The following is a 26865-nucleotide window of genomic DNA, read 5'->3' as shown; positions in this document are numbered from 1 at the left end:
ATATCGGCATTCGCTCCGATCATCAGAAGTTTCTCAGGCTTTGCATTCTAGGGCAACATTATCAATTCAGGGCTCTCCTGTTCGGATTAGCCACAGCTCCCAGAACATTTACCAAGATAATGGTTGTGGTGGCCGCACAACTCAGGAAGGAGGGCCTGTTGGTACATCTGTACCTGGACGACTGGTTAATTCGAGCAAAGTCGGAATCTTTGTTGTTCTACAATCAACAGGGTAATCAGCCTTCTGCAGTCTCTAGGCTGGGTGATCAACAAAGACAAGAGTCACCTAGTCCCTTCCCAATTTCTGGAATTTTTGGGTGCATGGTTCGACACTCATCAAGGGAAAGTGTTCCTTCCAGAGCATCGCCTTCTCAAGCATCAAACACAAATTCGAGACTTACTGTCTATTCCTATTCCATGTGTGCGGGATTACTTGATAGTTTTAGGCTTAATGACCTCTACCCTGGAGTTGGTTCCCTGGGCCTTTGCACATATGAGACCACTTCAGTCTGCATTGCTTTCACGCTGGAATCCGGTTTCGGAATTATATCACCTTCCCCTTCCTCTTACAGAGACGGCTCGTTCCAGCCTAGATTGGTGGTTACAGCCAGCGAATCTACAAAGGGGTGTACCTTTAGAGATTCCAGAATGGACTGTGGTCACTACCGATGCCAGTCTTTCAGGCTGGGGAGCGGTATGTCAGAAAACATCTGTTCAAGGTCAGTGGTCCGAAGAGGAAGCGCAGTGGTCGATCAATCAGTTAGACCCCAAAATGGTTCGTTTAGCCTTGATTGCTCTTCAACCTTTCCTTTGTGGGAAGTCTGTCCGGGTTCTTTCTGACAATGCGACCACGGTAGCGTACATCAACCGCCAGGGAGGAACCTGAAGTTTCCTAGTAGCACAGGAAGCACGACAGCTGATTACCTGGGCAGAACAACACCTGCTCAGCATCACAGCTTCACACATTGCCGGGGCGGACAACGTTCAAGCTGATTTTCTCAGTCGACATCATCTCTATCCAGGTGAGTGGAAACTGTGCGAGGAAGCCTATCAAATGATATGCAACAGATGGTCCACTCCGGCAATGGATCTCATGGCCACATTTCAGAATACCAAAGCCCCTCTGTTCTTCAGCCGCAGGAGGGAAAGAGGAGTGGAAGGAGTAGACGCTCTGGTACTTCCTTGGCCAAGGGATGTTCTTCTCTGTGTTTCCACCCTGGCCTCTGATCGGCAAGGTTCTGCGTCGGATAGAAGTTCAACAAGTCGACGTTGTTTTAGTGGCTCCGGAGTGGTTCGCGGACCTGGTCAGTCTAGCACTGGACAGTCCCCTAAGATTTCAAGATCTACCGTGCCTTTTGTCTCAGGGTCCGGTTTGTTTGGAAGAGGTCTAACGCTTCTCTCTAGCGGCATGGCTTTTGAGAGGCGTCTGTTAAAGAATAAAGGTTATTCAGATGCCGTAGTAACTACTTTATTACGTTCTAGAAAGCCTTCTACATCTTTGGCTTATGCAAGGGTGTGGAAGGTTTTCGAATCTTGGTGTAATGAGCATCAGGTAGATCCAGTTCCCTCTTCTGTATCAAATATTTTATCTTTTTTGCAAGATGGGTTAGCCAAGGGTTTGTTCTGTAGTTCCTTATGGATACAAGTGACAGCGCTTGGATGTTTTCGCGGTAAGGTTCAGGGATTATCCTTTGCTAATCATCCGGATGTAGCGCGTTTTCTCAAAGGCGCACAACATCTACGTCCTCCATTTTGGAATCCTTGTCCTGCTTGGAGTTTGAATTTGGTTCTTAGGGCTCTGTGTTCGGCTCCCCTTAATCATGCGACTTTGAAAGATCTTACGTCGAAAGTGGTGTTTCTTGTGGCCATTTCTTCAGCTCATAGAATTTCAGAGTTGCAGACTTTGTCTTGCAGAGAGCCTTTTCTTAGAATTTCTGATACAGGAATTTCATTACGAACTATACCATCTTTTTTTACCTAAGGTAGTGTCGTCTTTCCATTTAAATCAGTCAATAGAGCTTCCGGCTTTTCCGTGTTTAGATCGTTTGGATCCTTCCTCTAAGGATCTTAAGAAATTGGATGTGCGACGAGTACTGCTGCGTTATCTTGAAGTTACAGTTTTCAGTTGTCTGATCGTTTGTTTTGTGGAGTGGCCCTCGCAAGGGTCATAAGGTTTCTAAAGCTATGATTGCTCGTTGGTTAAAAGAGACAATTCGTTCAGCTTATCTTCTAGCTCGTCGTGATCTTCCTGAAGGTTTGAGAGCTCATTCCACTAGGTCATAGGCTACCTCTTGGGCAGAATGTCAGTTTCTCCTCAGGAGATTTGTAAGGTAGCGACTTGGAAGTCGTTGCATACTTTTGCTCGTCATTACCGCTTGGATGTCCACGCTCCAAGTTCGGCAGCCTTTGGAGAGTGTTCTCCGAGCGGGACTCTCTGGGTCCCACCATAATTGAATCAGCTCTGGTACATCCCAGGGTCTGGACTGATCCAGGTACGTACAGGGAAAGGAAAATTGGTTCTTACCTGCTAATTTTCATTCCTGTAGTACCATGGATCAGTCCAGACGCCCGCCCTTTATGTCTGTGTATTACAATTATCTTTTTGGAGAGTCCGCTCGTTCACTGTTTGGGTGTCTAAACCGCCTTTCATGCTGTCTATTTTTCTTAATGTTTTCTTGTTTATTCCCAAGATTTTTTGGGGGGACTCTGCTTCCATTTAGGATTTGTGAGTTGGAAATTCGTTATTCTGTTTAGATAGCTAGTTAGTATTTTAGTAGTTGCATTTCTGCTTTGATACTGTTCAATACTGATGGACTGCAGGTGGTGCTCCAGGGTATAGGTCAGTCAGTAGAATGTTTCTCTGCCTCCCTCTGCTGGATTGGTGACATAACTCAGGGTCTGGACTGATCCATGGTACTACAGGAACGAAAATTAGTAGGTAAGAACCAATTTTCCTCTCTTTGAGTTCAGTCTTCAGTGTTATCCTATCTTTTCAAGTTCAAGCCACATTTACATTAACAAAAAAGTGTGGCATACCAACCTCTATGGGGCAGATAGTACGGACATGGATGGGTCTCATGTGATCAAAAGAGCTATTGAAACACTGAAAGCCTCTTCCAAATTTTAAAACAGAGAGAGGGGGCGGTAACACACATGAACATGTCACAGTGGATAATTTCCCTCTAAATATACAAGTTTCCGGAGAAAGGAAAAGTCACTGTGATGTGGGCAGTTGGCTCATTTAGTTATCTTGGCTGACAAATGTGGCTGCCAGAGCTCTGCTTTTGCTGCTGCTGCTGCTCCCAACACTCTGAGTCACATGCAGTGCTCAGCATGGTGCTCCCTGTTTCATTTAGCTTGAGGATAAGACAGAAGCTGTAAAAAAACAAAAAAAAAAAAACTCATAGGAGGAAGCTCAGGAGGGGTAAGATGAGGAGGTGGTGTGTGCACTATGTATGCTGCACAAAGCAAGGCCCACCTATCCATGCCCTGCATGCTGCCCATTAATTACCCCATACTGGGGCTCATTTTGAAGATGGGAAGGAAAGGCATGCATGATTACACATATCAGAAAGGAGATCCTGCACATTTGAAGAGCTACTGCTGGTATCTTGTGAGATGCTAATAGCAGAGCCTAGGTACTATCCTGGACCTGAGCCTCGGGTAGTTGTAACTTTTCTGTGGCACACTTGTTAAGACACACTGGTTAGGGCAGGGATGGTGAACTCCAGTCCTCGAGTGCCACAAACAGGCTAGGTTTTCAGGATATCCACAATGAGCACGCATGAGAGAGATTTGCATCCAGTGGAGGCAGTGCATGCAGATCTTTCTCATGCATATTCGTTGTGGATATCCTGAAAACCTAGCCTGTTTGCAGCCCTCGAGGACTGGAGTTCGCCATCCCTGGATTAGGGAAACGCTGAGCTGGAACAGTGGAATCCTGCAAAGGCTTATCCTTGGGTTTTGTTCGTAATGGTGTGTGTGATTATAGGAGATGGTCTCAGACACTTTAGACATGCATTTCTCCTTCAACTTAATAAAAATCAGAATGGAAAAAAATCATTTTATTTAGCCACTGGCTGAATTATTTAAATATGGTTTTGATAGTTTTGCTGTACTGTTTCAGCTTAATAGCATTTGTACTTTAAAGGTTTTTTTTATGCAACCCATATCAGAAAAAACATTTTGCAAATAGCATGTGTGTATTTTGATAACAAAATACATTTTGTTTTCTTGTTTTTGCTCAAAGGAAGGTTTAAGGCCTGGAGACACGACCAGCACTTTCTGTGGTACTCCCAATTATATTGCTCCTGAGATCTTGCGAGGAGAAGATTATGGTAATAAACTGCTTATATGCAAATGAGTACATTTTCAGTGCGGCTTTTTCAACTATGTGCTGTCTTGATTTTGTTTCTGCCTAACCTTCTTAAGAAGGCAGTTGTATGTTTTAGCGCATAGTGACATTTTCTTTTATTTAATCAATGTAATTGTTCATAGTACTAGACTGGGGCTGGCACTCCTTGGCACACATGGTAGCATGTGAAACCCTCCTGGCCATTCATACACCACTCTCTCCTGAATGGTGGCAGTGCAGCTGGGATAATCTTTCAATGTTCGAGTGGAGGGAATGGATTTGAGGGCAGGGGTCACTAGTTTTCTTTGGGGATATCCTTTCCCTCACCCGCACCCAGCACAGCTGGTTCTTGTAGGGGATGATCCTGTCCCCCAGTGGCATTTGGTCCAAAAAGGTTGCAATCTATGCATTATAGACCATGGGCGGCCAACTTCGGTCCTCAAGAGCCATAAACAGGCTTGGTTTTCAGGAAATCCAGAATGAATATGCATAGGGTATATTTGCATGCAAATCTCTCTCATGCATGTTCTTTGTGCAAAACCTGACCTGTTGTGGCTGTTGAGGACCAAAGTTGGCCACCCTTGCACTAGACCACTGGCATTCTGTAACTCAATGAGCCACAAATGGATTGGGTTTTCAGGATAACCTTAATGAATATGCATATGAGAGCTTTATATGCAGACTGGCTCAATTGTATGCAAATCTATCTCATATTCTTTAGGGATATCCTGAAATCCTGACCCATTTTTCTACCTTCAAGGACACACTGTGAATACTATTGCACTAGATGGTTGTAGAGCATTAGTGACTATAATAATGAAAAGTCAGTGCTTTTATTTATTTATTTATTTATTTATTTATTTAAAGTCTCTTCTATACCGATATCCGTTCGCACATCGCATCGGTTCACAAAGAACAAGAACTTTTGGGCGGAGCCCTTACATATAACCGAATGAATACATTAGATAGGGAGAGGGATAAAACTGGCTAGATAAAGTAATATCAATAAATGAATAAATAGATACCACAAGCTATAAATCATTGAATATCATTGAATTTCTAGTAACTATATTGGTACAGGTTTTACAAAGTGAATTTATTCATTCTTCAGGATTGCATGCGCCTTCAGTCTTCTAATTATGTATTTACAGACTGGAGAGTATAACATAGTCTACTTTCTTGATTTGTTGACTAGTAAGTATCCATTCATTGTCTCTAACAACTTCCTTTTGCACCTTTTGGGCTTCTAGCTCAATTGGCACCTGTCCAGATTGGGGCCATGGCTCCATCAGTCTTCATTCACAGCTACAGAGGATTCTTTCCTCTATTTTTTCAATCTGTCTCATCTAGCTCAGCCGTTCCAGCAAGCATTGTCTTGTAGAGAGGAACAAAACCTTTGAGCCAGCTGTGAGCTTAGTTCCTACGTGATAGCTCAGGCTCATCCCTTCTTCCCATCCCACCAGTTTCCCCAATTCTTGCCTGTCCAAGGAGGAGCCAGGGCCAGTAATTGAACAAGGGTTTCTCACATGGGTAGCGTCTAGTATTAGTCATTAATCTGCTTTTTATTTCCAAGCCCTACTTTTGTTCTTTGGGGATGCCGTGGAGCCCAAGTTTACAGTCCCAGAGTGCCCTGCTCATTGTGTACTGACCAGCCACAAGGTGTATATGTATCAGGTTCCAAAGGAAGCCTTAGTCTATGGCTGAGGATCGTTGCTACAGTGACTGCAATAGATAGGAAGGGGGTGAAAATGGAGTAATGGGGACCTGGCTAGTTGTGAATGAAACCTCATGGTGCTGCAGCCCCAGCTGAGTTCTTTTCTCACAAGCAGGATGGTAGTCCTCACATATGAGTGACATCACAGAATGGAGCCCTGTATGGAAATCTTTTCTGTCAAAGTTTCTACAAAGCTTTGACTGACACTGGCACACTGAGTGCACTGAGCATGCTCAGCCTGCAATTATCCCTGTGAGCCACAAGTGTCTCCCTCAGTTGTCTTTTTTCCGCTCTGCAGTAAGCATAGCGGTTAGGAGCTCTGTGAGAAATTCTAACACTTTTTCCATACGGAAACACTTAAACTTTTACTTCACAAACACTTTTCCCTGCACAGGTCTCCCTTCGCATACGTTTATTTGACGCTCGGTGAGTACTATGCTCTGTTTTTTCAGTTGGTTCCTGTCACCTCCCTGGCCTGCCAACCGACTGCGGCCTTCCCTCTCCCTATGTTTTCAGTTAGCCACACATAGCCTGCAAGTGTCCCTCTGTGACACTCTGCCTGGTTATTAGCGCTAGTGGGACAGGGACTGCCACAGTTTCCATTGCCGCCAGGGCCCCTGTCGATTTCAGGTCCTTCGATTTCCTCGGTACCCTTGCGCAGTCGATACCCACATCACTACCGTCTGTACCCCCTTTAGACCGTCCTGGATTCTTCGATGCCATCTGTACCCCTCCCCCCACGGTACACTGATGCCATCGGTCCCTGCATCGTTTCTATCAGTGCCAACCATGTTTTTCATCCATGGCACTGATTTTTCCTTGGGTTTCATCTGTGCCATCATTGCCCGGATGGATGCCATCGACACACACCTTTGTCTCGTCTGTGCCATCCATGCCCGGGTCGATGCCACCGTCACCCAGGGAACTTCCATCAATGCCAGGGTCATTTCCATCGATGCCATTGTCCATAGCATCGATGCCAGGGTCAATTCCACAGATGGCATCGATGGATTCGATGCCCGTGGCCATACCACCGTTGCCTTCGGTGCCTGCCTCCATACATCGATGCCCTCGACGCCCACGTCATTTCCATCGGTGTCTTCGACGTTCCTATTGATGCGGTCATCGACTCTGTCAATGCCGTAATCATTTTTCCGATGCCAACGATGTTTTTTCGATTATTCGATGCCACATCGTTTCCATGGATACTTACGCCGATGCCGTCAGTGCTTCCATCACTGTCGTCATTGCTCTGCCTGTGTCATCAACGTTTTTTCATATATATATTTTTGACGATACCCTCGAGGCCGCTTTGTCCGCCATCGACACCTTCAATACCGACATAGCACCTCCACTTAATGCCCTCGCCTAAACACAGTGCTCCGTGCTTTGGGTTCTTATTAAAGCCCCGTATTAGCCTACGACACTACATAGTGGCAGGAACAGTGCAGGCATGCTGATAGTCCGTCATCAGTCGCCATCCAAGACAACGAGGGCATCCATTTTGGCGCTGCGAAAGACCGGGACAAGCACCTTGGCATGCATCGTCACCGACACGGTGACTGTCCGCTACCGACGCCATCCAGCACATCGGTGCTATCCTTCTCGGTGCTGGAGAATGCCTGGGCCGAGCAACATCACCACTGCCATCGCCACTGTTCCTCACAGCGCTGGCAGTCCTTGGTGCTACAGAAACACCGGAACGAGTTCCGAAGAATTTTTTACTGGCGTCATGAGATATCGAGCCGCTGCGGCGAGGGCAGGGTTCATGAGCCAAAGATGGCTCCCCTGTTCCCGAGGCGTGCCCCACCAACATCGGTGCGGGATTGTGGCCCTCCACTAAATACGGTGGTAGTGCCAGCCTGTCTCCTCTATACCTGCGCCACCATACCAGGTATCAGAGTTGAGACAGACATCTACGTCCGACAGGCTACCCCTCGATGACTCCTGAAATCCACGGAACCAGCAATCTTCACTGGCTCGTCCTTCGGCGATTCACGTCGGATGGTAAGTACCCACTTCTGCGGCATTCCCATTGAGATGTGTTCTCTAATTCGGGCCATATGGTTCGAAAAGTTCTAGGTCATGTACCTTCCAAGAACTGTATTAGTGTCACATATCGCTATGCCAGCTATGTCAGCCACAATACCAAGAGAACCTCTCTATCATTTCTTTGGGATTGCATCAGGACATCCTCCCATTTTCAGCAACGGGGCTCTCTACTGATAATACTCTGGCTTCTGGTTCCTAATTCAGAACCAAAGTTCCAGATGCATTCGCTGATCTGCTAAACACGAGATCCAGCAAATACTACCTCAAGTGCAAGTCCACCTCGAAGCCTGACGACAGGTCTCGATGTCTCCTTGTACAGCACACAGAAATGTGGGTAAGACTTCACCGCTCACATTCCCGTGGGAGGTTACATGATATCCAGATTACATCAGCCCCTCCAGTTGGACACCACCTGGTCTCCCAACTGGCCGGATATCAGAGCGGCCAACCCACTTTGTACCAAAGTTCCTGGTACACTCCCCCAGACGCTACAAAGCGCAGGGGGGGTGGGGGTTGGGGAGTTTAATTACACTATTCTTTCTTTCAACTGAAAGTAGTTACTCTCCGCCCATCCTGGACCTCAGAAATACCAACTTTCTTCAGAAGGCACAGGTAAAATGGTATCTCTCTTCACCATGTTTCCATATCGCAGTAAGTACATTACCTTTAATCTTTCTATGTGCTTCATGGTGAGTCAACAATATTACAATCCCAAGCTCTGCCTGTTGCACCAGCTTCGGCAACTGGGGTATTTCATTGAATCACTATCAGAGACTGCTGTTTCTCTACGGAATGCAACATCATTCAACTTTCCTTGCATGGACAGCTGCTTAACCACAGTCAGTCCACGCAAGGAGCTCTAACTTCTACATGACTCACTATAAATTACCACCTGGGGTTACTGTCACTGTCATAAATCCCTTATACAACACTTCTGGACACCACAGTCACAATGACCTTCCTGTCCAGCAACCACGCAGACATTCTAATAAATTCTTACATGTCCCTGAGCGCATATTCTTTAACTTCAGCCCCTCAATTCTTTCATTGTCGGGCCATGGGGTTTTTTCACGATGCACTTTCCTCGTAGATCCAAAACTGCTATGGGTTAGATTCAGTGAAATTCCATTATCAGTGGGTCTAAGCTGTTCAACCGCTTTCGTCCCTCATCCATATTGCAGATCTAGAACCAAAACCTAGTCTGATTCTGCTCATGCTCGCATTTTCTCAGGGTTGTAAAGTTTGACCTAAAATCTTCTCAACACAATATGCGTCTATTCCACTCCAGGCACAGTTTCACATGCACTTCCTGGAGCTTGTAGCCATGAGTTATACCCTTATGCCTTTCAATACTGCCTCTGCAACAAATCTTTGTGCATACAGACAGACAGCATAGGGACAATGTGCTGTCCAACACACAAGCACGCACAACCTCTTAGCTGCTCTGCAAGGAAGCTGATCAGCTCTACCCTTGGCCCTTGCTCACTCAACGCATCCTCTGGCCACTTATCTAAGACACTTATTAAACGCACTAGCAGACCTTCTCCATATAGGTTTCCATCCTCTCGAATGGTCTGACTACATGTGTAGCGGGGAAAATCTTCTAGCGCTGAGGTCAACCAAACTTGCCCTCTGTGTCCGAATCGAACCATACAGTGCACAGATTCTATTCCCTATGCATGTTTCCAATGCTTTCCCATAGACGCCTTTCTTCCATCAAGGGCCTCTTAAATGTGTCTCTTCCGCTGCCTCTCATAGCCAGCACTCTTCTAATGCTGAACCAGGACGGGGTTCACTGTTCCTCAGATCCACATCCTGGCCGAGACCAGTATGCTTCCCATACTTCTCAATCTATCACACCAGTAACCAATTCACCTTCTCACCAGTCAGTCACAAATGATGTTCTCAGGTACTGGTAGCGTCACAAAACCTTACACACACAAATCCTACCATTCAAAATGTCATGATTTACCACATGACGCATGCAAAAGAGTATTACCCTTTTTCTTTTTTTCTACACCACTCTTTTCTCTTGCTCCCTCTGAATCTGCTCCCCAGACATCCTCCACATAGGTACACCTCAGTTCCAATTGGTGTATTGTTTGGGAGTGGGGATACCCGATTAACGGTAAACCCCTTCTGAGTCAGCTTACCATGGATTATCCACTGATCAAGCCGCCTCTATTTTCACTAGTCACAGAATGGAACCTATATTTCATGCTTATAAGTCTCATATGTTCTCCGTTCAAGCCTTTCCATTCCTCTCATTTCACAGTCTGGCATGGGAAATTCTTTCCCTCATAAATGTAATTTCTGCCAACAGGGTCAGTGAGTTACACACCTTGTTACATACTCATCCGACCTGCGTTCCTCCGTGACCAAGTGGTTTTACGTATTCAACTTCATATCCTTCTTAAGGTAGACGTTGCATCTCACCTTACTCAGAATATACTCTGCCCATTTTTCCCAACAGCTCTCTCTCACCAAAGCGAGAGGGTTTTTTCCACTCCTTGGACAGTAATAGTGCACTTGCATTCTATCTAGATCGCACTACACTCCATAGGAATTCCACCTAACTCTTTCCTTCTGTGGCAAGAGTCAAGCTGAAAGTTCCAGTGGGCAAACAGACCTATTCCTCCTAATTGATGATCTGTATCTCTTTTCTACCAACAAGCAGGCATTTCACTACAACAATGTGTGTAACCACACTCTGTTGCGTCTGTCCCAGCCTCAATAGCTTCCCCTCAGCCGCTGCTGCTTGTACATATTTATCAGGCTGCAACCTGGAGCGCTCTCCATATCTTCACAGCCCATTATTGCTTAGATATGGCCAGTCCGTCTACTCTTATGGTTTTCGGTTTAACTACCCAGCATCCTTCCACCAACCCGTTACGGGTTTCAGGATGCCCTCCGTTCCAAATTCCACCCCCGTCATTGCGCCTTTTGCGCATCTTGGGTGCATTTGGTGCACTCTCGGGCATCCTCAGCTCGGTAAGAACATAAGAAAATGCCATACTGGGTCAGACCAAGGGTCCATCAAGCCCAGCATCCTGTTTCCAACAGTGGCCAATCCAGGCCATAAGAACCTGGCAAGTACCCAAAAACTAAGTCTATTCCATGTTACCATTGTTAATGGCAGTGGCTATTTTCTAAGTCAACTTAATAGCAGGTAATGGACTTCTCCTCCAAGAACTTATCCAATCCTTTTTTAAACACAGCTATACTAACTGCACTAACCACATCCTCTGGCAACAAATTCCAGAGCTTTATTGTGCGTTGAGTAAAAAAGAACTTTCTCCGATTAGTCTTAAATGTGCCCCATGCTAACTTCATGGAGTGCCCCCTAGTCTTTCTACTATCCGAAAGAGTAAATAACCGATTCACATCTACCCGTTCTAGACCTCTCATAATTTTAAACATCTCTATCATATCCCCCCTCAGCCGTCTCTTCTCCAAGCTGAAAAGTCCTAACCTCTTTAGTCTTTCCTCATAGGGGAGCTGTTCCATTCCCCTTATCATTTTGGTAGCCCTTCTCTGTACCTTCTCCATCGCAATTATATCTTTTTTGAGATGCGGCGACCAGAATTGTACACAGTGCGGTCTCACCATGGAGCGATACAGAGGCATTATGACATTTTCCGTTTTATTCACCATTTCCTTTCTAATAATTCCCGACATTCTGTTTGCTTTTTTGACTGCCGCAGCACACTGAACCGACGATTTCAATGTGTTATCCACTCTGACGCCTAGATCTTTCTTGGGTTGTAGCACCTAATATGGAACCCAACATTGTGTAATTATAGCATGGGTTATTTTTCCCTATATGCATCACCTTGCACTTATCCGCATTAAATTTCATCTGCCATTTGGATGCCCAATTTTCCAGTCTCACAAGATCTTCCTGCAATTTATCACAATCTGCTTGTGATTTAACTACTCTGAACAATTTTGTGTCATCTGCAAATTTGATTCTCACTCGTCTTATTTCTTTCCAGATAATTTATAAATATGTTGAAAAGTAAGGGTCTCAATACAGATCCCTGAGGCACTCCACTGTCCACTCCCTTCCACTGAGAAAATTGTCCATTTAATCCTACTCTTTGTTTCCTGTCTTTTAGCAAGTTTGCAATCCACGAAAGGACATCGCCACCTATCCCATGACTTTTTACTTTTCCTAGAAGCCTTTCATGAGGAACTTTGTCAAACGCCTTCTGAAAATCCAAGTATACTACATCTACCGGTTCACCTTTATCCACATGTTTATTAACTCCTCACCCATATGTGAGGGCTACCATCCTGCTTGTCCTGTGAGAAAGCAAATGTTGCTTACCTATAACAGGTGTTCTCACAGGACAGCAGGATGTTAGTCCTCACGAAACCCACCCGCTACCCCGCGGAGTTGGGTCTGTATACGTTTTTACTTTTATTTTAGTTTCGCTTGCGTTTTTAGCTATAAGACGATTCTGAGGGAGACATCTGTGGTTCACAGGGATAATTGCAGGTTGAGCATGCTCAGTGTGCCAGTGTCAGTCAAAGCTTTGTAGAAACTTTGACAGAAAGGTTTTTCGTACAGGGCTCCATCCTGTGATGTCACCCATATGTGAGGACTAACATCCTGCTGTCCTGTGAGAACACCTGTTACAGGTAAGCAACATTTGCTTTCTCACTGAATTAGGAGCAGAAGGAAGCTGCTGGACCACAAGTATTATAAATCAAGACATCTGTATTTAGAGAATTCACTGGGACAGATCCTTGATAAATTTCCATATGGATATGGACAAACAACCTCCAAATGCATGAACCATATTCAACCTTAGAAATCTAGAACGGCTCGGCACACAAAACTGTTGCAGCAATGAAAAGAAAAGAAAATTGGTTTTTAACCTACTAATTTTCTTTCCAGTAGTACCACAGATCAGTCCAGACTTTTGGGTTTTGCCTCCTTTCCAGCAGATGGAGACAGAGAAAGTTTTATTGACACTGCAACATAACCTGAGGTGCCACCTGCAGTCCCTCAGTATTAAGTACCCAAGCCAAGATGGAAATAACACCAACCACTTTATATTCCCATGAGCGAGCAGTGGGAAGTTGAAAACTCAACAGATAACCTTGACTTCAGTAACAAAATATATGCAGGACTACATACAAAACCTGTGCCTTTCTTAAGATTGATTACGATAAGAGATTGAGTGGACTCTCCAAATCCAAGACCTCCTCTGGGCGGGACTCTGGACTGATCTACAGGAATTAAAATTAGCAGGTAAGAACCAATTTTCCTTTCCCTGTACATACCCAGATCAGTCCAGACTCCTGGGATGTACCAAAGCTTCCCTAAATGGGGTGGGACTGTGAGAGCTCCACTCGAAGCACCCTTTCCCCAAAGCTCCTTGATTCTGAGGCCTGGACATTCAAACAATAATACCCCCGCAAAAGCGTGCAAATTCTTCCAAGTAGCTGCCCTACAAATCTCCTGGGGTGACACTTGTTGACATTCAGCCCAGGATGCTGTCTGAGAACAGGTCAAATGAGCCTGTAACCCCTCCGGAACAGGACGAGCCTGGCAGGTGTATGCCGATCCAATAGCATCCTTTAACCACCACGCAATCGTGGCCTTCAAAGCTTTACAACCCTTTTTTGCACCACTTCATAAGCACAAAAAGGTGATCCGTTAGCCGAAAAATGTTAGTGATCTCATGGTACCTCAACAAAGCACACTTAACATCCAAGTGATTTAACTCTCTAGCATGAGTCTCCGTAGCATCCAAACTTGAAAAAAGGACAGAAGTCCCACTGACTGATTAAAGTGAAATGACAAAAACACCTTCGGCCAAAAGGAAAGAACCATCCTCAAGGAAATCCCGGAATTTGAAATCCTCAAAAAGGATTCTCTAGCAGACAACACCTGCCATTCTGAAAACTTTCGGGCAGAACAAATGGCCACCAAGAAAACCACCTTCAAAGTGAGGTCCTTCATAGTGGCTCTCTTAAGTTCGAACGCACAGCACACAAGCACTTAAGGACTAAATTAAGGTTCCAGGAAGGACATAACTTCTGCCGCTAGAGTCTCTCCCTGTACTTTGCCTCAGAGGCAGCCCAATGCTGTCACCTGAACTCTGAGGGAGTTAAAACAAGCCCTTCACCAAGCCTTTCTGCGAAAAGGCCCAAATATGAGCCATGGAGGCCCACATAGGAGCCACTGCCTGTTCCGCACATGAGATCTCAAACATTTTCCAATTCCTCACATATGCCAAAGAGGTAGAAGTCTTTCTTGCTGGCCAAAGGTAGCAATACCTTCCTCAGCATATCCTCTCTTCCTTAAGCACTTCCTCTCAACAGCCAAGCCACGAGACAGATGCAATCCACATGATCAGAATAATGGGAGCAGAAGCTTCGGCAGATGGGCGAGCCTCACTGGACCATCCTCCGCTAAGTTTATCAGGGCTGCAAACCAAGGTCGCCTCGGCCACTCTGGTGCCACAAGCATTTTCTCGCTTAGATGGCTATCTGCTGCAAAACTTTGCCCATCAGAGGCAACGGGAAAAACTTACAGAAGAATGCCGACCGGCCAAGGCAGAAGTAAGGCACAGACAACTTCTGCTCCCCGCTCCCTTCTCTGACTGAGGAACCATGGGGCCTTAGTGTTTTGGAAGGTTGCCATGAGATCCATGTGCGGCCTGCCCCATCTTTGGATGAAGGTATGCATTACCTCCTCTGAGAGTTCCCACTCTCTGGGATCCAACTGCCGACAGCTGAGGAAATCCACTTGCTCATTGACCATTCCCTCTATGCGAGAAGCCGCTGTCTGTGCCAGATGCTGCTTCACCCAGTGGAACAATGCCTGGGCTGCTTGAGCTACTGCCCGATTTTTGGATCTACCCTGTTGGTTGATGTAAGCCACTGTCGTTGCATTGTCCGACAGGACCCTCAAAGGCTTGCCCCCTCAACAGCGGCAGAAACGCCTGCAATATCAATCTCACTGCTTTCATTTCTAGGTGGTTGATAGACCACAATGCTTCATCCGTCAACCATAGACTCTGAACAGACTGGACCTGACACACTGCTTCCCATCTAGAAAGACTGATGCCAGTGTAACAGCTGTCCAGCCGGAATCTTCAAATCCACCTCTCGACTCAACTTGTTCCAAACAAGCCATCACAAGAGACTAGACCTGGCCAACTCCATTAAAGGAACAACAGATGAAACTGCCCCGATCACAGATTCCAGTGGAAAAGTAACGCTGACTGTAAAGGTCACATATAAGCAAATGCCCATGGAACCAACTCCAACGTGGAGGCCATAGAGCTGAGAAAACTGTATGTAATCCCAGACCCTGGGAACATGCTTCTGCAGCAAAGCTTGGACTTGTAGATGTTGTAGCTGTAATTTGTATATGTGCTCGTTGGCGAGAAAAACCTTCCTCACCTTGGTGTCGAAACGATCCCCCAGAAATTCCAACACCTGTAAAGGGGAAAGATGGCTGAACCAAGAGGCGCTCTCTCCAGAGAGCCACCGCCATGACTACCATCACCTTGGTGAAAGTCCGGGCCGCCATTGCCAGACCAAATAGAAGGGTGCAAAACTGAAAATGCCGACCCAGGACATGAATCTGAGATGATAGTGATGGTTGGTTCGGATTCCTATATGCAAATACGCCGCAGGCAAGCCCCAAGAAGCAGGAATCCCCCCTTGCGCACTGCCGCAATCACAGAACATCAGATCCAAAATGGGCTGAAAATAAATGGTCTAGCGGTCCTTCCCTGTTCTTCCAGAAGTATGGAAACCATGGCTCTCAGCAACCATAGACGGTCTACTGTTTGCTGTACTATGAGTTTCTCTCTCTCTCTCTCTCTCTCTCTCTCTCTCTCTCTCTCTCTCTCTCTCTCTCAGGAACAGGGGTAGCAATGAACAAATCTCTTAGCAGACAAGCAAACTCTAAAGTGTAACCTTGTCTTATCACATTTAGCCACTGATCCGACGTGATCGTGACCCACTCCTCGTAAAAGAGGGTCAACCAACCCCCTTACAGCTGGTACCGAGGAGTTGGAATTGCTTCACATCATTGAGTGGACTTGGCTCCACTACTTCCTATCCCTGTTTGATCTGTGCCCGAAAAGGACAGATTCCAGGATGATTGTCATCCAGTAGACTTGCTCTGGGTGCCCCTGATAGCCCTGCTGGGCCAGAAAACATTTATTGCCTCTGAAACGAGAGCGTGAAGGTGTAAAGACCCTTTCCTTTTAGGCTTATTCTCAGGCAATTTATGACCTTTATTCTCCCCAAGAAGTTTGATCATCTCTTCTAAGTCTTAACCAAAAAGCACCTTCCCTTCAAAAGGCAAAGCTCCCAGCTGAGACTTAGATGACAGCTCTGCCGACCAGTTCCCTCAACCAGAGGAGTTTCCTAGCCAAAACTGCTAACATCAGTGTCCTCGGAAAAGTTTGAATGAGGTCATATAGTGCACTGGCTCCATAGGCTACCACGGCTGCCAGCCACTCAGCCTGTTTAGTCTCGAGGTCAGACACTGGTCCTGTCTTCCTGCAACTGCTGAACCCAGCGGAGATCTACCCTTAGCATAACACTGCTACACACTGCAACCCATATGCCAAGGGCAGTCACCTCAAAAACCTCCTTGAGGTGAACCTCCAGCTTCTATCCTGAAGGTCCTTTAGTGCTGTAGCCCCGGGCACCGGAATGGTTGTCTTCTTTGTAACAGCCAAAACTACGGCGTCCACCTTCGGTACCCTGGAGTTCCAGAGTTCCTTTGGCAAGGGGTACAATTTGTCCATTGCTCTGCGCACCTCCATCCCATCTCAGGAGTATCCCACTCCTTGAAACCAACTACTTGATGGACTTATGGAAAGGAAAGGCCCTTGCTGGACTTTGAAGACCTTCCATGACCGGGTCCATCCCTTCCTGATCCGAATCTTCCTGCAGAAGCTGTATCCCCAATTCCTCCAGAACATGGGGTATCAGGGGGCTCAACCCTTTCCTGTGGAACAGCCGAACCACTTTTTCTTTATTTATTTATAAATTTTATATGCCGACATTCAAATGAATATCACATCGGTTCACATACAACTGGGGAGCCAAAACTAGTTGGGGAAAAAGGAAGGATAAAGTTACAATTAACAGGGATTCGTAAGGAACGGGGGAGAGAATGAGGAACGGTCTAAGGGACCAAGTGAGAGTAATAGCAGGAGGATACAGCAAACGTAAACAACTTTATAGTTTTGGATCAGGCCACTCCTCGACGCTGCCTCCGCATCCTTGCCAACATAGTGACCTCCGACCCCTGCAGGGCTTGCACCTCATTCTCAGAAAACTCGGTCTCCCCTCTCAAGGCGGGTGGCCCAGGGACTGTCCAAACTCTTGTGGCCTCAACCTCATTAGCGGGTCCAGTCCTCTTCGCCAAACACGGGTACACCAGGGGCCCATGGCTAGCCTTGCACCTCCCTGCGGCTTTTCTGGTCCACAACGCCATGTGCATCAAAGGTCGGTGGAAAAAAAATCTGAGGAGTCATCTGAGGCTCCCTGCTCTGGCCCCTCCAGCCTGGTAACCTCCCTCGGAGGCTCTATGAGCTGGGGAAAGAGGCAGGAAGGATTCCCCCGCGTCCCGTGAAAGTGAATAAAATGGCCAACGTTCTCGCACTTAGCCAGTAGGGGCCATCCACTGCCTGCAGCACATCGGAAAGCTTGCCAGGCTTATGCCGCCTCCCCAATGCTGCCAGAATGAGCGCCGAAGTCCCCTCTTCCCCCGGAGAGGCACTGAGCGCATCTGCCTATTGCAGGAGAGATGCGCATGCGCCCCCACCGACCTCTCAACTAGGGCTGCGTGGCAGTGTGCGAACAAACCAACAGCCACTGGAGTGACCCACTAGGGAGACTGGCAGCAACGACCGCCAGAGGACCGAGGGACAAGGAGAGCTGCTCAGTCAGTCTCAAAAGAAAGCGGTATCTTTTTTTTTTTTTGTAAACTTTAATGAGGCTGCCAAACTAACGGGCCGATACAGAAAAACCTGCGGGTGAGCCAGCGAGCACCCACTCTTCCGGCGTGTGCCCAGGCCACTATCCTGGGCGCGATTCAGTATCGGCCCGTATGCAAATGAGGGCCCGCGGTAAAAGGAGACGCTAGAGACATTAGTGCGTCCCTAGCGCCTCCTTTTTGACAGAAGCGGCGGCTGTCAGCAGGTTTGACAGCCAACGCTCAATTTTACCGGTGTCAGTTCTTGAACCCGCTAACAGCCACGGGTTCGGAAAACGGAAGCCGGCTAAATTGAGCGTCCGTCTTCCAGGCCGCGGGCAGATTTTAATTTATTTATTTATTTATTTTACTTTTTTATTTAATTTTTTTTTTATTTTTGGGGCCTCCAACTTAATATCGCTATGATATTAAGTCGGAGGGTGTACAGAAAAGCAGTTTTTTCTGCTTTTCTGTACACTTTCCCAGTGCCGGCTGAAATTAAAATGTGCGACTTTGCTGCACATTTTATTTTCTGTATCACGCGGGAATGACTAGGTCCATCAACATGCATTTGCATATTGCAGGCGCTATTAGTTTTGGGGGGTTGGCAGCGTGTTTTCCACACGCTATTCCCCCTTATTGTATAAGGGGTAAAAATATCGCATTGAAAACGCGTGGCCAAACGGGGGCTAACAGTGCGCACTTTACTGCATTAATAAAGAAAAGACTACTTCCCTTTAAAGAAGATTGCCTGCAGGCTCTGTCTGTCCTCCTGTGGATGAGGGAACTGGGACACCCAGCTATCTGTCCGTGCAGATGGCACCTCATGTTATGTTGCTGTGTCAGTAAAACTTTCTCTGTCTCCATCTGCTGGATGGGAGGCAAAACCCAGGAGTCTGGACTGATCTGAGTAGGTACAGGAAACAGCTAGTTTAATGGTCTTGGCTGTAAGGGGTAAGATTTTAGGCCTAATTCAAAGGAAAAGATTTTAAAGGTAATACAGTTTTGTGCTGTAATTCCGATTCAAAGACTCCAGTGCCATCTGTGGATGGAATTTTGGTCATAACGCGGTTTATTTTGGACCAGGTTTCAGTGTGGACTGGTGGGCACTGGGCGTGCTGATGTTTGAAATGATGGCAGGCAGGTCGCCGTTCGATATTGTTGGAAGCTCAGATAACCCAGATCAAAACACAGAGGATTACCTTTTCCAAGGTGAGATACCTCTTTTACGTTTACTTGCAGGTTTTTTGAAAAAGGACATGCAAATTATTGTTACAGTTCTTAAATTGTTTATTTCTCTTCTTAGTTATTTTGGAAAAGCAAATCCGTATTCCAAGGTCCCTCTCTGTGAAAGCTGCCAGTGTTCTGAAAAGTTTTCTTAACAAGGTGAGAACTGCATTCTGTGTTCCACTAAGGGGGGGGGGGGGAGCAATTTTCAGACTGTCCACAATGGGATGAGGACCCTGCAGGTTTTGCACCACATCTAAAAGTGAAAGGGCACCAGCTTTCCCTTTGGAAACTTGACTTGCATGACAGTGTGCGCTCAGTCACTTGTGGCTGCATGTGGAATGCCGACGGGAAGCTGCACACAAAGATTAGGAAACACCCAGCTCTGTGTGTGTGCTCGTCTTACCCCCTGGAAATGCCTCCTCGATGTGCCTAAACGTCTGTCCATCGTTCCACCATGCACAAACCTTTAGCCATGTTGCAGGAAGGTGATTTTCAGACATCCACTTAATATAGGTAGAAGAGTTTGAAATGTGACTCTCATATTAGGCCTTCTCTACCCCAAGTGGACTGGGGATGCTGCAGGGACAGCATTCATAGCCACTGGTTGGGGTTTGGAGGGGGAGAGGGGAGGTGTGGTCACCAACAACAGTGACTGATACCTAACAACTAGGTTTATTACACATGATACAAGGTTCCGGGCCCCAGGACTATTGCTGCAGTGACCAGTCTAGGACTAGTGGAAGAGTGGGACTAACTCCAGGTAGCTGTGAATGAAGGCTTATGATGCCAGGATCCTAGCAATGGTTCCAATTGGTTGAGAGGAGGAGGAGAAAGAGGAACTGCTGGGCCAAAAAAAGATATATTCTGTGTGTAAGTACTGCCTGTTTCTATACAGTCTCCTTATACATAGGATCTGTAGGCTTACAGTCAGCTATTTAAAGGATCTCTGCTTTGTACTCTGGCTGCAATTGTGTACTGTATAGAAGGCAGTGGCAACAGGGACTGGTCAATCAAGCTAAATATAGTTTCAATTTTCTAGATCATTGGTTTAGTTTTTGTATATCTTTGCTGTTTTTACAGCAGGCTGCTGTTCAAACCTCACATTAGTATAAGCCAGAGAAACAAAAGCATTTTACTTAGATTTCCTGTTCATGTTTATGGTACCGAGGAAGAAATGTGAACAAGAGTGAAAAGTAATTTATATCAAGGTGGCTCTTGTAGCACTAGTAATAGCCAGAATTGATTTCTAGATGATTCAGTTGACAGTTGAAACCATTAGTCATGAAGACTGTGAAACCCCTCCTATGCACTCGCTCCTGCTGTTCTGAAATCAAGACTGTGAGATTGCAGCATGCTGATCCTTAGCAAAACCGCGTGCAGGCATCATGCTGATACTTGCAGTGTGTAAAGAGCACAAACAACTGATGAGTGGGTACAGGGAAGGAGAGTGTGGCTTTTTGTTTTTTCCAGTGGAGGCCTACTTTTAATGAGCAATACGCTCCCTGTGCTGTAAATACTAGGAGTAGTCTAGTGCAGTGGTTCTCAACCTTTTTTTGGCCAGGACACACCTGACAGATAGTTCTCACATGTGTGACACACTGAAAATGTGACCGTCACAGGGCTAAATGTAACCATATACTCTGCATCCACAGGAACCCCCTCAACCCCCAACAATGTGTGCAGAGCTAGGGCATTACCCATACAACTCACCATACAAAAAAAAAAATTCTGGTTCTGATGACATCTCAGTAAAAGCAAAACCTCCCTTTTCTTAGCATGTAGCCAGATGGACTTAGGACCAATGGGTTATGCTCCCCTGCCAGCAAATGGAGATGGAGCAAAGCTGACGTCACAGTACATACATTCCTTCGGTGACCTCAGCTCGCCAGTATTCTCTGTCTCCAGCAGATGGTGGATATGCCTCTCCCTATGGGGATTGCTGCACTTTTTTGGAAGGAGAAATTGTACATCCTAAATTGAGCACCGCTCTCCTATGGTGATACTTAAAGGTCCCTACCCAGTTGAGAATTCCAGAGGTGATTTCTGTGATCCCTCAGAGGTGTGCCTTGGTCCGGTAGCCGGTTCCCCGCATGGACTTTGCTGCTTATGCAGCTGAAAGGCAGCGGGTGCAGGAAGCCAAGCACGGCAGTGACGTTCAAAGCCCTCTTCCCCCGCAGCCAGAGACCAGTTCTGTATTCAGCCAGTAAGTTTAAAAAAAAATGGAAGAAGCTTTTACCTTCCAATTCAGAGACAGAGGGGTTTTCTGTAGGACTTCCTCCGGTCTCCGTACTCAGCGTGCCGTACCGGCAACGTTCCCGCTCCCATTGGAGTAAGGGGAATTGGGTATCTGGGCAGGTTGAGCAGCCCCCCCCCCCCCCCCCCCCGTGGGTTAGGCCTTGCTTTAGACTTTGTCAGCACACCACGTGATAGGCCGCGGCGGGGCCACTTTTCGCACGTTCCTGTGGGTGCCCTATTACCCTCTATAGTCTTTCTCCAGTCTCTCTATTTCCATGGAGCTGTAAGCATCACTTTGGCTGTTTTTTTGACCTTTTGGAAAACTTTGTTTTTTTCTCACGGTTTTCACTGTTTTTCCTCATGGTTTGCGATGCTGGGTCCTTCTCTGTGCGTCCCCGTGGTGCTCCTAGTCAGGGTTTTTGATGTTTCTGGTAAATTTCCTTTCCCTGTACGTACCCAGATCAGCCCAGACTCCTGGGTTTTGCCTCCCCTTCAGCAGATGGAGACAGAGAAAGTTTTACTGACACTGCAACATAACCCGAGGTGCCACCTGCAGTCCCTCAGGATTTCTCTGTCTCCAGCAGATGGTGCAAAAACTTTAGTCTGAGACTAGTTTAAAAAGAAAAGAGACAGAATTGGACATTTGGAGATTGCCTCCCAAGGGGTTGCTAGGTCCTGGTGGGGCCATATCCCCTGGTTTCTGAGGCGGACGAGCAAGGGTTGGGGACCCTTTATTGCTCAATCCTTGATCGCCAGTGAAGGGCTGAAAGCTGGAGGTCCCAGTTCCCTCGCCCTCAGAAAGATAAACAGAGCCTGTGGCCAGCCTTCATTTTGCAGGGAAATGCTTTTTTTCTCTAAGTTTGTCTGCCTTCATAAAGTTAAAAAAAAAAAAAAAGTAGAAGAGAGCAGTTTTGTGCATTTGACTTCTCAAGGGGAGGTTCAAGCAGTTCTCCTTTCTCCCCAGTCCCTCCAATGGCTGTTTAGCAGTCGCAATCCCAGCACCCCATCGACATGCCGTGTGGTTTGAGCTGCACGCACTGTGGGAACACGTGTGTCTTTCCTGCGAAGGCCGTTGTCCCTTGTGCCTCTCCCGGGGAGAGGGCATCTTTGGGATGGTCGCGGCAACATCGAGCAGGCGGCGTGAGCCTGGGAGGCTTTCTGCTACGTCGCAAAATGTGGAGGTCACCATTCCCAGTGAGACACGGGAACGGAGGCCATTTTGTTCAAATTCGCAGGCCACGGAGGGGGAGGGGGATTTCCCTCTTCCTTTATCCTCGGCTAATAAAACCTCTGAGAGAGGTCACGAGGCTCAGGGGTTCAGTCAGAAGGTAAGGAGGACCTCCTGAGGAGAGGTTTCTGATGTTTCCTCTACCTTTTCTTCTGACTTTGTCCTGTTACTCCACAGGGCTTTCATGACCAGAAAAGCCGCGGGGCAGTGCAGGGTCGAGCAGGGGACATTGGTACATCCGCAGCCGGAAAAAAGGGCCAGACCTTTCCGGGCTGCGGGGTCTGAGAGTTCGGCGTCCCCCAGGGTAGCACGCGCCGGCAGACGCAACAGAGGATCTTTCTGAAAGTTCAGAGACTGGCAGATCTGCAAGCACAGGACCCGCATGGTACTGATCTGGCTCTGGCGGACCAGAACCCAGAAGAAATGCAGGAGAAGACCCCGGCTGTAGAAGGGAGATGCTCCAAAGGCGGTTTGGCTGTTCCGCAAGGAGGAGCTGGCTCCCCTGATGGCCCCATGTTCTGGAGGAATTGGACGTACAGGTTCCGCAAGAGGACTCAGATCAGGAGGGTGCAGGTCCTTTTATGGATGGTTTGCGGGGCCCGGTGGTAGTTTTCCCTTTCCATAAGTCTGTCAAGAAGTTGGTGTTTAGAGAGTGGACTACTCCTGAAACTGGAAAAGTTGGCAGAGCGATGGATAAGTTATATCTTATGCCTGAGGATACTCTGGAGCTCCTGAAGATGCCGAAGGTGGATGCCCCAGTGTTGGCAATAACTAAAATGACAACCATTCCAGTGGCCGGAGCTGCAAGAAGATTTTTTAGGGGTCTGCCTTTGGCATACGGGCTGCAGTGCGCAGCAATTTTATGCTAAGGACAGGACTCTGCTGGGTTCAACAGTTGCAGGCAGAAAGGACCATGTCTGACCTTGAGGCTGAGCGGCTGGTAGACATGGTAGCCTATGGAGCCGATGCACTATACAATCTCATTTGGACTTCTTTGAGGACAATGATGTCAGTGGTTTCAGCTCGGAGACTCCTCTGGATGAGGAACTGGTTGGTGGATGTCATGTCATCTAAGTCTCAGTTGGGAGCTTTAACTTTTAAAGGAAAGCTGCTTTTTGACAAGACTTAGAGGAGATGATCGAACTTCTTGGGGAGAATAAAGATCATAAGTTGCCTGAAGATAAGCCTTAAAGGCAAGGGTCTTTGCCGTCGCACGTTTGTTTCAGATGAATAAATGTTTCCGGCTCGGCAGGGCTATCAGTGGCACCCAGAGGCAGCCTGCCGGGTGGCAATCGTCCTAAAATCAGTCCTTTCGCGGGCACTAACAAGCTCTGCCCTTCATCTATAAAAAAAATCTCACACCAATGCCTCCAACAGACAACCTTGGTTCACCAATGAACTCAGAAAACTAAAACAAAGCTTAAGAAAGAAAGAAGCGACTTGGCGTAAAACTCCTAGTGACATCACCATCTCATCATACAAATCTACACTATACCAGTACAAAGCCCTCACCTCAAAATCAAAAAAAGATTATTTTGCATCTAAGATTCACAACCTGGTCTTTGATGCTAAAGCCCTCTTCGCTTATGTATCCAGCCTCACGCAAACCATACCGCGAGAAATCCCCAGCGACATGGCACAATCCAAAGCTGAAGAACTGGCCCAATTTTTCCAAAATAAAATCGACAATCTTTTAACCCAACTGCCTTCCAATACAGTAGACGCCCTCCCAACATACCAACACCCGACCTTCTTAAACTCCAGCCTTAACACTTTTGAGCCCGTCTCTTCCACTGAGATACAAACCATCCTGAGAAGAATGAAACCTTCATCTCATCCTGCAGACCACATCCCCACTAAACTACTTCTATCCATTCCAGACACAATAGCTACATCATTGACAAACATCATCAACTGCTCTCTAGCCCAAGGATCCTTCCCAGACGATCTCAAAATGGCCTCAATCTCACCTCTCCTAAAGAAACCCAACCTTGACCCAAAGGACCCCATCAACTTCCGCCCCATAGCTAACCTCCCATTCATCGCCAAGATCATGGAAAAACTTGTTAACACTCAACTCTCAAACTACATAGAAGACAACAATCTCCTCTTCGCCCCACAACACGGATTTCGAAAAAATCGAGGCACAGAATCTCTCCTCATCTCTTTGACAGACCATATACTATTGGGCCTTGACAAAGGAAACTCGTTCCTACTAATCTTGCTAGACCTATCCGCAGCGTTTGATACGGTCAACCATGCCATCCTCCTAAACCTATTGTCATCCATAGGAATCAGCGGCACCGTCTTCTCCTGGTTTAAAACCTTTCTCAACAATAGAGGTTACAAAGTTAAACTCCAAAACAAGGAATCCTCAAGATTTGACTCTGCTATAGGAGTCCCACAAGGTTCTTCACTATCCCCGACTCTATTCAATATTTACCTTCTTCCTCTATGCCAACTTCTCACTGACCTCAATCTAAAGTTTTTCCTATACGCAGATGATATTCAAATCATCATCCCTATTAAAGACACTTACTCTAATGCTCTTGACTACTGGGAATCATGCCACCAAAAAATCAAACAACTACTCAACAGCCTACACCTCATCTTAAATTCCTCCAAGACTGAGATCCTACTCATCTCGCCTGAAAACACAAACAACAGTACTCTTCCTTCCAATCTTCTTACCACACAAACCAGAGACCTAGGAGTGATAATAGATAACCGGCTAAACTTCAAGGCACACATCAATAAAACAACTAAAGACTGCTTCTATAAACTCCAGGTCCTAAAAAGGATAAGACCTCTTTTCCACGCTCACGATTTCAGAACGATCATCCAAGCAGTCATTTTCTCGAAACTGGACTACTGCAATTCCCTATTGCTAGGTCTACCTTCATCCTACTCCAAACCACTCCAGATGGTGCAAAATTCAGCAGCCCGTATTCTGACAGGCACAAGGAAAAGAGACCACATCTCCCCCGTCTTGAAAGAGCTACATTGGTTACCCATATACTTCCGCATCATGTATAAGGCCTTAACCACCATCTATAAAACTATACATCAACTCACCACTCTCGATCTCCAATTCCCTCTCCAATTACATAATTCTACTAGACCTACCAGAGATGCTTATAGAGGCTCCCTACTAGTTCCCCCAGCGAAAACGACCAAACACATCACCCTAAGAGATCGCGCCACCTCCACAGCTGGCCCTCTACTGTGGAATTCCATTCCTACAGACCTCAGACAGGAGCCATGCCTCCCAACATTTAGGAAAAAACTTAAGACTTGGTTATTCAAGCAAGCTTTTCCGGACACAACCTAATGACACAATCCAATGACTCATAAAACACCTTGCCGTTTGTATTTAATATTTATTCTATACTACATTTATATTGTATTTTGTTAACTAGTCTCTCCTCTCTTCTTCCTTCCAAGTTCGGCTTCCCTTGTTAAATGTAACTGTACCTTCTGTCACCACAGTTCTAGTTCCATGTATTTATTATCATTTTTTGTATTTATTGCACCCCCGTTCTATGTAAACCAGCAAGATATGTTTTCATGATTGCCGGTATATAAAAACTCTAAATAAATAAAAAAATAAATAAGTAGTGGAGCCAAGTCCGCCCAATGATGCAAGGCTGGTCCACTCCGCTGTACCAGCGGTTGGGGGTCAGTTGACTCTCTTCTACGAGGAGTGGGCTGAGATCACGTCGAATCAGTGGATGCTGGGTGTGATAAGACAAGTTTGCTCGTCCACGAAGAGATTTGTTCATAGTCTCCCCCTGTTCATATGAGAGAGAGAAATTCGTAGTACAGCAAATGGTCAACTGTCTGTGGTTGCTAAGAGCCATTGTTTCCATACCTCTGGAAGAGCAGGGGAAAGGCCGTTATTCTATTTATTTTGTCATTCCCAAGAAAAGTGATGTTTTGGCTCTGGACTTGACCAAGGCGTATTTGCATATAGGAATCCGAACCGACCATCAAAGATAACTCAGATTCATGATCCTTCGTCTTTTATATCTTATTTGAATTTATTAATCACCCATGACCTGGGCGATGTACATAAAATGCCTGGGATGGCAT

At 46.5% G+C, this 26865-nt stretch overlaps 1 protein-coding gene across 1 annotated transcript in view; it reads left to right on the top strand.

Annotated features, from left to right (window-relative positions):
• The window catches only part of PRKCI (protein kinase C iota), a 128807-nt gene that overhangs the window by 92160 nt on the left and 9782 nt on the right, over positions 1-26865 (top strand). The window contains exons 13-15 of the mRNA XM_029615014.1: positions 4249-4336; positions 19167-19292; positions 19387-19466. Of these exons, the coding sequence (XP_029470874.1) occupies positions 4249-4336; positions 19167-19292; positions 19387-19466 (294 nt within the window). The remainder of the gene's footprint in view (positions 1-4248; positions 4337-19166; positions 19293-19386; positions 19467-26865) is intronic.

Source organism: Rhinatrema bivittatum, chromosome 9 (assembly GCF_901001135.1).
Source record: "Rhinatrema bivittatum chromosome 9, aRhiBiv1.1, whole genome shotgun sequence".
NCBI lineage: Eukaryota > Metazoa > Chordata > Amphibia > Gymnophiona > Rhinatrematidae > Rhinatrema > Rhinatrema bivittatum.
Note: the sequence above shows the minus strand (reverse complement) of the source record. Positions and strands in the feature narration are given on the sequence as shown.